Below are 10,662 nucleotides of genomic sequence, written 5' to 3'. Positions count from 1 at the left end.
GTTCGTCTATTCACTAAAATGTATTTGTTTAACCCCCAAATCAATATACCCAGTGCTTTCGCAGTCATTCTTGGATGTGCACAGAGCAGCTGAAAATTTGAGTCCCCCCACCCCACCCCGACATTGAGATTGAACAAGCAACACTTTGCCGTCTTCTTTCAGCTCTAAGACTTTGAATAAATGTCCTATTTGAGGGCAATTTATTTCCACATTTTCTCATTTTGGGGCTTTTTGTTGGTGATGTTGCGTTTAAATGGGCCCCCAAGGGTAGCACTAGAAGAGCTGTCTAGTTCCTAAGCGCAGGGAGGCTGGGATGAGCCTCAGGGAGAACAGCCGTGCGGTCGATGAGCTTCGTTCTGGCGTGACTTACGGTGCCTTAGCTGTGAGTTCAATGTTAATGACTCAACAATATATATTAGATAAGGTGTCTTTAAGAAGAAACACATATAAAACAAGGTTATATATTGATCAGTTGATGAACATGTTGCAACCAGAGCCTTGCAGAACCTAACCCTGCCTTTCTCCCACTGGCAAAGGTGCAGTATTTGCTAATTCCCTGTTTGTGGTGACTTTACAGAATGTAAGTACCACGAATAGTAAGAATTGACTGTACCAATATGACCATGTAGCTTCCTTCCTTCCCTCATGCCTCCCTCTGCACACAAGATAAGTCCAAATTCCTTGGCATGGTGTTCTAGATCTTTTATGGTCCAGACTGTCCTTGCCAACCTTCCAGGCACTCACTGCCCCCCACCCAGTCCACTCTCTAAGTCTCTTCCATTATCTTTCTTTTTTTTTTTTTAAGATTTATTTACTTATTTGAGAGAGAGAGTAGGGGAAGGGGCAGAGGGAAAGAGAGAGAGAGAGAGAGTCTCCAAGCAGACTCCCCACTGAGTATGGAGCCCTACTCGGGGCTCGATCCCACAACCCTGAGATCATGACCTGAACGGAAACCAAGAGTCAGATGCTTAACTGACTGAGCCAACGAGGCACCCATCTTCCATTGTCTTTCACAAAGCTCCTCTGCACACTCTGTGCCCTCTGCCTCAGAGGCCTCTCCTCCTCGGCTCTTCTTGGTGAACTCCTATACATCCTTCAAGACCCAACTTAAACATTACCTTGTCTGGATCTCCCTTTGGCGGAATTTGACGCACCCTTCTCTGTTGTATGTCCCTTATAGTCCCTCTCACAATGTTGTACCTAATCCATCCAAGTGTCTCCCCTCTCCTGGACTTGGTAATCATTTTGGAGGAAGAATGTAGAGAGGGACAAGTGTGTGTGAATTTTTGCAGGGTGCATGCATTTCATACATCGTTCATTCCATAAACATGAATGCAGCCTAACTCGGTACCAGGCATCCTAGGCCCCAGGGGTACAGCAGTGAACAAAACAAAGCACTACCCGATGCACGCAACACTGTGGCTGTATGGTGTGGCCTGTGTGTGTGGCCTGTGTGTGGGGGGTTGCATTGTGCTTGCTGTGGATCTGTGGTATTTGTGGCTCCTGGACACACAGTACATGGTACTCTGACCCTGTGTGACCTGCTGATAAAGGGCATCTTAGGAGTTCATTAGGACAACAGGCTGTATCTCTGCACTAATGAGAAACTCAGTGGGGGTGCTCCCTGGCCCCCCCCCCCACCGCCCACCTCTCTGACGGTCACTGCCCGGCCTGGGTTTTGCCTTTCCAACCCCAAGTCAACATTCATCCACATGAGACTTTCTCTAGTGAGTCTGTCTGTCTCTCTCTCCCTTCTCTGCCTTCCCTACGTCTCAGAGAGAAAAGGCCTAGGAATAAGGGAAAGAGGCAGAAGTCACTTTTTGTTAAGTGCCCACCATGTGCCAGGCCTGGGGGACGCAGTTCAGTTCACATATATCAGAGGTAGTCATAAAAAGGGCTTCCTTTGTGCCAGGCACTGTTCTAGGCCGTACCTCTATGAGCTGGGTTAATGAGCACACCTCCCAGGTAGGCGATGTTACTGTCCCTCTATGCAGATAAGAGACTGAGGCTTCACGTGGAAAGGAAGAAGCAGAAGTGGGATTCAGGCCACGCGGGCTGTGCTCGGTCACTATGCTGCATCGCGCTCGGGGTGTGCACAGGGCACCCCTCATGGGCACAAATCGTCTCTCTGTACTTTGGAGGAGAGGGAAATTGCCCAGATCTAAAAGTACCAGAGGTGTGAGATTCCAGATGCGGGGGTGTGGGTCCAGATGCAGGAGTGTATGGGCTCCAGATGCAGGGTGATGAGGTCCAGATGCTGGGGTGTGAGGCCCAGATGTGGAAGTGTAGTCTCCAGATATAGGGGTATATGGGCTCCAGATGCAGGCATGTGGGGTCCAGATGCAGAGGTCCCCTGCCTTAAGGCAGTTCCCTGAAATGCCTCCCCCATCAGACAGCGGGGTACCTGCTCTGGACAGGACTTGTCCATTCCCAAGCCCTTCCTGCTGGGGCTCACCCTGGGGGCCCTTCTGACGTCAGGGTATCTCCGGGCACCCAACTGTGTGCCTGCCCAGGCTCTCCGGATCCTTTCTTTATCTGGGTAGCCTCGCACCAAACATAGCACCTGGCACACAGCAGTGTCTCAGCAATGATTCCTGAATTGAAAACAAGGGTTGCTGGAAAGGCCAGTAGCGCGTGCCACATTGGGGCGGAGGGGGGGGGGTTCCGTGTGTGTGTCTGTTTGGGGGAGGGGGCGGCTCTCTGCCCAATCCCTCACGAACCCACTGTAGGGGCGCAAAGGCTAAGCTGGATTCCAGCAGCCACGGGATGAGGGGGAGGGGAGCCTGGGCCCAGAAACCTGCTTCGTGGCCCCGCGGCAGTCATGAGAGGCTCCGGGCAGCGGGTACTAGACTTCTCAGCAGGTCAAAAAGGCCAAGTGGGTGAGTTCCTGGGGGCCAGGGGCTGGTCTGCTTTATGCCCTGCTCACAAGTCCCTATTGGTGTGGATTGATTCGTTTAATCAACAGAAAGGTCCTACCTGGAACAAGCTCAGTTAAGATCAACTATTCCAATACAGTCATGATGATGTGGAAGTTCGAGCCATGAAAGCCCAGAGGTGAGGCTCTAAGCCACCTGGAGTGGCAGTCAGGGAAGGCTTCTTGGAGGAGTACCAGGTAATGAGAAAGGCGAGAGAAGGGCATCCAAGAGTAGGCAATGGATGGGGCAAAAGCATACGGGCTGGAGACAGAGTCTGGGAGTCACGGCGTTATGGAAAACAACTGAAGCCAGAGGAATGGAAGGCCAGAGAGCAGCCCCTAGAGTCCCAAGAAGTAGCATGGGGACTTTCTGGAGAAGGATGAGAAGGCGGGACAGACCTCAGCTCCTCCCACACAAGGCCAGGGATGAGAGGACAAGCAGGGGCTCAGAGTGGACCTGTGGTTCTCCCCTCAGAGGATGCCAGGATTCTGGGCTCAGTGCCCCTGGAAGAGTGAACCATGAACCCTTAAGTTTCTGGGCCTCAGCAGAGGCAGGCTGGGGAGGCTGGGGCCCAGCCAATGGCAGGGTCAGGCGCAGCAACTCCTCCTCCTAGGCCAGAGGCACACCCAGGATGCCTGCAGACTCTGCAGGCCCTGTCCCGGGAATGCGCTGCCCAGACGCCCTCCCTGGTTCTGACATGAGTTCCAGCTGCCTGCTGAGTCCGACTTCCAGCTACCAGGAGCCATTACACAGAGAGCCCTGAGGAGTAGCCACCCAGGTAAGGTCCCCTGGGTCCAGATGGACCCTGGCTTACCTGGCAGAGGGAGACTTCTCTGGTGGCGAGGCCAGAGGTGGCCTGGACATATCTACCACCCTGGGTCGGATGGGACAGGAACGGAGGGCTCCTCACTCCTCTGCTCTGCGTTCTTCCTGCTCTCCCCAGCTGAGCAGAGGTGGGAGCCAGGGACCAAGTGCAAGAAGGGCTCACAGGGGTGCCAGGAGCTGAGCAAGCAAAGCAGCTCTGCCTGGGCTTGCGGAGTCCCACCCACCACACCCCAGGAGGGCTGGGCCAAGAGCCTCTGGGGACTGAGGGCTGGAGCCTCTCAGGCAGTTCCCTGTCAAGCTGCCAGGAGTCCCGCCCACTTTATGCAGGACTGAGCAAAGACAAGCTGACGATTCACGACCAAGTGGTAGGGGGTAGAGACAGAACAGTGGAGAGACAGGGTGAGAGCAGAGACACCTCCAACCTCTCTTACCTGGCATCCACCTGGTGAGGGAGAGGTTGGGCACAGACCAGATGAGCAAGCAGCTTCCTGCAACTTAAAGAAAGGGGCCCAGGCCCAGAGTGTGGTTCAAATCCCGGCTCTGCAGCTTCCCAGCTGTGCAACTATGAGCAAATTAATTAACCTCTCTGTGCTCCACTTTCCTCATCTGTGAATTGGGAATTAAAAAATATCATACCCTTTCACACAGTTGCTGTACTGGTTCATGCAAAGTGCTGAGAACAGTGCCTGGTGCCGCATAAATACCCAGGAACCATTGGCCCTTACCACCACCCTGTTCATCTGTAGCAGATCCCACCGGCGGTCAGGACAGCACGGTGACCAATGCTTACACGGGCACTGGGAAGGGCATCAGGAACCCCTTAGAGCAAGAGGCTGTGCAGGCTCCCTGAGGTCCCAGGGGAGCCCAGCAGGTGAGACCACAGTGCCTGGGTCTCAGGGGACACCCCAACCTCCCCACAGCCCCGCCAGGAACCAGGCAGAAGAATTCCAAGAGAGGAAGTGGGAGTCTCTTGCCCTGAATGGTAGTCACATTCGGTAATCTGATGTGTTCATCGCACGAAACTCACCAGCAAAACTGACCAGAGCAGCATGTCCCAATTTGCTGTTTTGACAAGACTGTTCCACACAATGATTTAAAAAAGGGCAGGGAGGGGTTCTGTGGTCAAAGGAGTTCAGACAATGCTACATTTTCCTTCCGTTTGGGGGATTCAAGTGTCAATGTATTCTCTTGGTCAAGGAAAGAGACCTATTGAACTTTGCTGAACCTATGTTTGCCTACCTTTCTTGAACACAGAATCCTTTTCTCTCACTGCTCCTGTTGCCAAACCATGGGGCAGGGTTCCACAGAATACCAGTTTGGGAATCCCCAGAATACCAGGGTAAAGGATAAAGAGAACCATTGTCCCCTACTTCATCTTTCAGCGGGATTGCCACTGGCCTTGCTTCAAGTGCGCTGCACCTGAGCAAGACATTACCTGGATATTTACTGAGTGTTAGACCAGACGGGAGTTTGGGGACAAAGTTCCAGCAGCCTCTCCTGCCCAATCCCCTAAGCCAAGTAAAGGGCAAGGAGCAGGTTCCCCTTAGGAGGGGCTAAGAGGAGAGAGCGGGGCTCAAAAGAAGAGAAGTCTTCCCAAGGCTCCGCACCCTGAGGAGGAGGGCCAGGGTTGAAACAGAGGGAGAGAGCAGAATGTCCCACCTACTCGAGCCTTCACTCTGCAGGACCGCAAGGCCAGAGCCTTGGCCCCGGGAGGAAAGAGTGGCTCCCTGGACCCACCTTCCCCCACTTTTATGGGTTCCGGATTTAATTACCTGGGTTCGAATCCCAGCTCTGCACCTAATAGTTGTGCAACCTTTATAACCCCCCAAGCCCCCCCTTTCCATCTGTAAAATGGGGACAATAACAGAACCTAGCTCCTCTATGACTGTGAGAATTGAATACAGATGATATATTTCCATAGGTGCTCAGAGTCAGTATTCTAGAAATGTGGGAAATTATGATTATTTCCCAGCAGGAACAGCCAACACCTGGGTCCACTATGAACTGGGGAATCTTCGAAGGGCTCCTGAGCGGGGTCAACAAGTACTCCACAGCCTTTGGGCGCATCTGGCTGTCTCTGGTCTTCATCTTCCGCGTGCTGGTCTACCTGGTGACGGCTGAGCGAGTGTGGAGTGACGACCACAAGGACTTTGACTGCAACACCAAGCAGCCGGGCTGCTCCAATGTCTGCTTTGACGAGTTCTTCCCCGTGTCCCACGTGCGACTCTGGGCCCTGCAGCTCATCCTGGTCACCTGCCCCTCACTGCTCGTGGTCATGCACGTGGCCTACCGGGAGGCTCGGGAGAAGAAGCACCGAGAGGTAGTGGGGGAGGATGGCGGGCGTCTCTACCCGAACCCCAGCAAGAAGCGGGGCGGGCTCTGGTGGACATACATCTGCAGCCTGGTGTTCAAGGCCGGCGTGGATAGTGCCTTCCTCTATGTGTTCCACTCATTCTACCCCAGATACACCCTCCCTCATGTGGTCAAGTGCCACATAGCTCCATGTCCCAATATGGTGGACTGCTTCATCTCCAAGCCCTCAGAGAAGAACATCTTCACGCTCTTCATGGTGGTCACGGCTGCCATTTGCATCCTGCTCAACCTCATAGAGCTGACCTACCTGGTGAGCAAGAGGTGCCATGAGGGCTTGGCAGCGAGGAGAGCCAGGGCCACCGGTGTGGGCCACTGCCCGGACTGGGCCACCTCGCCCTGCAAGGGGGACGACCTCCTCGCAGGCGACCTCATCTTTCTGGGCTCAGACTCTCACCCTCCTCTCTTACCAGACCTCCCTCGAGACCATGTGAAGAAGACCATCCTGTGAGAGCCGCCTGGTCAAACCTGGTGGAGAGGGCCCAGCATGTCCCACAAGAACAGCCTTGGGGACAGGCAGCAGGGAGGGTCCGGCCCCTGCTGCAGCTGTGGGGCCTTGGGCAAGTGACCCCTCTGAGCCAAAACTTTATTTCCCTTTGTGTAAAATGGAGGTGAAGCCCACGTCACAGGGTGGTTGCCGTGAGGAGGGGTTTATTTAGAGAATGGATGTGCAAGTACCTTCAGGGGAGGGGGCACGGTCAAGGCTTAATAAAAGTCAACTCATCCACTTGATTGAAGGTGCCCTTTGGTCCCTCAGCCTTTGCGACCCTTCTCAGGTCACTGGGTCAACTTCTCTGCCCCTGCAAAGGGCTGGACCTGATCCAGCCAGGTGAGGGGACCATCCCCTCCCCTGGAAAAGGGTCCCCAGCACTTCTGGGGGTCATGCCACCTGCTCATGCTCAAAATAAGCCTTTATCCCCAGTTGCAAATTGAGGTCCGAGGGCTATCTGCAAACATAATGGGGCTTAGCCTGTGGGGAGCTGTGTGTTGCAATGGAAAGTTCATGAACTTTTGAGTCAGAACACTTGGATTTGAACCCAAGCTCCACTGGGACTCTAGGAAAGGGACTTCAGCTCCTCTCAAAAATGGGTTAATAATACGGAGACCGGGGGGGGGGGGGAACTGGATGAGCTCATGGCTGTGGATGGGGTAAGCCAGCTGTAAAAGGCCACATAAATGTTAATCATTGGTATTAGGAAGTGCTCAATAAATGCTTGTGGGAAATGAAGCAGAGGAGCCCCTCCCTGGCTGCACATTAACCTTCACTATCCCAGCCACCAGGACAGCCAGGACGCAGGCCCAAGGCCCCTCTGCAACCCTACTGGGAGGTACCCTGACTTCCTTAGAGGCCCAGGCCAATAAAGGACGGACAGCGAGGTTGCGCCTGGCCCCGTGCCAACTTGGGCATTTCATGCTGCTGACCTGCATTCTTCATCTCCGCCAGGGCAGCGGGTATCCTTGTCAAAAAGAACCATAATCGTCCCCTCTCATCCCCTGCACAGCTCACCAACAGCCCAAGCTCTAGTCCCCAGAAATGTCCCCACCAGGGTGGGATGTGATCCTGGGCTAGATCAAGGTGGCCCCTTTCCATAGATATCAGCTACTGAGGACCTCAGAACTGTGCTTCTGAAGAAAAGGGCAGGAGAGAGGCCTGGGGATGGAGGGACCAGGGGCAATAAGGCAATGGGAAGGGGCTAGGGGCAACAGATAGGGGCCACTGGTGCTGACCTGGGCCCTAGCATAAGAATACCAGGCTCCTGCACTGCCCCCGCCTAAAGACAACTTCACCCACATACCTGCCAGCCCAGGGAGCCAGACCCAACCCTGCCCATCCAGGCTGGAGAGAAGGCGTGGGCCAGGGGTAAAGAGCCACAGGTGTTTGCTCTGAATCTGTGCCCGGGGAAGTCCACCCCCCTGCCCACCCACTCACTCTCCCTTGGCTCATTGGCTCAGAAAGCTCCACCCAACAGAGGAGTGAGGAACAAAAGCTGCCTCCGGGAGGCCCCCAGGCAGACGGACCAGGGACCGGAGAGTCGCTGCTAGACCCAGGAAAGGTGAGGACCGAATCGGGCAGGAGACCGGGCTGGGAAGCAGGGACCAGATGGGCTGAGGATTCCTGGGAACTCGGGCTGCAGGCTGGGCTCCTGGGAGGAGCAGAGGGGACAGAGGATCCCTGGAGAAACCCCAAGGAGGGGGAGGGATGTACTGCCAGACCAAAGGGAGGACAGAGGACCAGAGAAGAGACAAGGAAGAGGAGGGACCAGGAAGAAGGAGTTTCAGTTCAGCAAAATCTATCATGGGTTCACCAGGCCAGGCAGGTGCTGAGTGCTGGGGAAACGGTTGGATGAGCTGTAGAGGCTTGCCCTCCAGGTGCTGACAGTCACACAGGAGACAGGAAAACAGACCATCTGAGTACCAGTGATCTATTCTGCAGAGGAGGGTACTGGGAAAAAGTCCCAGGGTCACAAGCTCTGAAGATGATGAGGTCTGAGTCAGGGACAGGGGAGGGGCCAGGGCCAGAGATGGAACCTGATGGCGCCCCAGATAAGGGGCTGTGGAGGACGGAGCACACAGGACAGGGGCCTGACCGGGAATAATAAGAGAGCTGGCTAGCAAACAGAGAAGGACGGTGTTCCTGAGAGCAAAAGCAAGTGTTGAGGGGAGGACCAAGCCAGAATCCTGCCTCTGTCCCTTCCCCAGTCCCTCCCTAAAGCTGAAATGGTTGGAATTCCAGAGGAACCCAGTGTGGTCAGGATGTTCGGCACTGGGTGCAGGGGAGGGGTGGTGGATGGTGCTGAACCCCCACGGTTCCAAAGAGCCTGCTTAGTCTGGGAGGAAATGTCAGGGCTGGGGATGTCCTGGGCCTCTCGGTGAGGACGGGTATCACTCAGGGGTCCGCCAAAGAGGCCGATAGGAACACACCCAGCACAGGGCCCCGCTCCTGTTGGGTGCTCAGTAGAAGTTGGAGGACAATAAAGACACACCTCCCTCCCCTCCTGCAGCTAAAGGGAGGGCAAGTCATCCAATCCACACCTTCTTGCTGTTTCTGTAGAAGTCGTGTGATCCGCAGGGCTCAAACTTGGGGTCAAAGAAGTTGGCGGGTGCATTGGTGCGAGATGATTATTGTCCCATTTATCACTTCATAGAATAAAATCTTCCCTGATTTTGGAACTGGAAGGTGGGGGTTCAAGACCAGCTCTGCCACTTCCAGCTGGGGAGCCTTGGGTGGGTGCCTCCCTGGGCCTTAGCTTACTCCCCTGTGAAACTGGGTAACGGCCATGCCGACCCCACCTTTAATAAAGGGCGCCCATTTCCAGGCTCTCCCAGCCTCGCGGCCCCCACACCACAAGTGGGTGCTCACGGGTGCTGACGGTCCACGTGAGGAAGCAAGGACACTGTCAGCATGAACTGGGCATCCCTGCAGGCCCTGCTGAGCGGCGTGAACAAGTACTCCACGGCGCTGGGCCGCATCTGGCTGTCGGTGGTGTTCATCTTCCGCGTGCTGGTGTACGTGGTGGCGGCCGAGGAGGTGTGGGATGATGAACAGAAGGACTTCGTCTGCAACACCAAGCAGCCGGGCTGCCCCAACGTCTGCTACGATGAGTTCTTCCCCGTGTCCCACGTGCGCCTCTGGGCCCTGCAGCTCATCCTGGTCACCTGCCCCTCGCTGCTCGTGGTCATGCACGTGGCCTACCGCCAGGAGCGCGAGCGCAAGCACCGCCTGAAGCACGGGCCCAACGCCCCGTCCCTGTACGACAACCCAAGCAAGAAGCGAGGCGGGCTCTGGTGGACATACCTGCTGAGTCTCATCTTCAAGGCTGCTGTCGACATCAGCTTCCTCTACATCTTCCACTGCCTCTACCAGGATTATGACATGCCCCGGGTGGTGGCCTGCTCTGAGTCACCTTGCCCCCACACGGTAGACTGCTACATCTCCCGACCCACAGAGAAGAAGGTCTTCACCTACTTCATGGTGGCCACAGCTGTGATCTGCATCCTGCTCAACCTCAGTGAGGTCACCTACCTGGTGGGCAAGAGGTGCCTGGAGACCTTCAGTCCGAGGCGCAAGCGGTCTCGGCACCGGGACCACCTGCCTGACACGTGCCCCCCGTATGTCCTCTCCCAGGGGGAGCACCCCCAAGATGGGAACTCTGTCTTAATGAAGGCTGGGTCGGCCACCGTGGATGCAGGTGGGTTTCCATAACCTGTGAGGTCGGTAGCGAGGACCACCAGGGCCGTGGTCTGGTCCCTAAAGCCACGGCAGGGCGGTGGCATCTTTTCCGCGGCAGGGCAGGTGGGGAAGACGGTTGCAGGGCTCAGGAAGCCCCCCCAGGGGCCAGTGCTTGAGAGCAGTTTGGTCTCTGGGTCCCGAGCGCCAGGGGAGGGAGGTTGACGGCTGGTGGGAATTTTGTATATGGTAATAGAATATGTGAAAACCGTTAATAAATATGATTTTCCCAGTATGTTGTAGACCAGGTGGGGCGTGGCGGGTAGAAGTGTCAGGGGGTTCACCATGGACCTCAGAAAGGAGGCCACAACCACTCAGTGAGCA

The 10,662-nt window shown here is 55.4% G+C and overlaps 2 protein-coding genes across 2 annotated transcripts; both read left to right on the top strand.

The window, feature by feature from the left end:
- The first annotated feature begins 3,580 nt into the window (after positions 1 to 3,580).
- GJB5 (gap junction protein beta 5) lies at positions 3,581 to 6,734 on the top strand. The gene is made up of 2 exons (XM_035020193.1): positions 3,581 to 3,693; positions 5,713 to 6,734. The coding sequence occupies exon 2, from the start codon at positions 5,740 to 5,742 to the stop codon at positions 6,559 to 6,561; it is 822 nt and encodes a 273-aa protein (XP_034876084.1). The 5' UTR covers positions 3,581 to 3,693; positions 5,713 to 5,739; the 3' UTR covers positions 6,562 to 6,734.
- Positions 6,735 to 9,513: 2,779 nt separating this feature from the next.
- On the top strand, positions 9,514 to 10,314 carry GJB4 (gap junction protein beta 4). The gene has a single exon (XM_035020192.1). It carries the CDS (start codon positions 9,514 to 9,516, stop codon positions 10,312 to 10,314), a length of 801 nt encoding a protein of 266 aa, XP_034876083.1.
- Positions 10,315 to 10,662: the final 348 nt, after the last annotated feature.

The sequence above is a fragment of the Mirounga leonina genome, unplaced genomic scaffold (genome assembly GCF_011800145.1).
Source record: "Mirounga leonina isolate KUSES-001 unplaced genomic scaffold, KU_Mleo_1.0 Mir_173, whole genome shotgun sequence".
NCBI classification, from domain to species: domain Eukaryota; kingdom Metazoa; phylum Chordata; class Mammalia; order Carnivora; family Phocidae; genus Mirounga; species Mirounga leonina.
Note: the sequence above shows the minus strand (reverse complement) of the source record. Positions and strands in the feature narration are given on the sequence as shown.

Bases quoted from the DNA above. Each gene is read 5' to 3' on its own strand.
- GJB5 (XM_035020193.1), top strand. From the start codon at position 5,740: ATGAACTGGGGAATCTTCGAAGGGCTCCTGAGCGGGGTCAACAAGTAC.
- GJB4 (XM_035020192.1), top strand. From the start codon at position 9,514: ATGAACTGGGCATCCCTGCAGGCCCTGCTGAGCGGCGTGAACAAGTAC.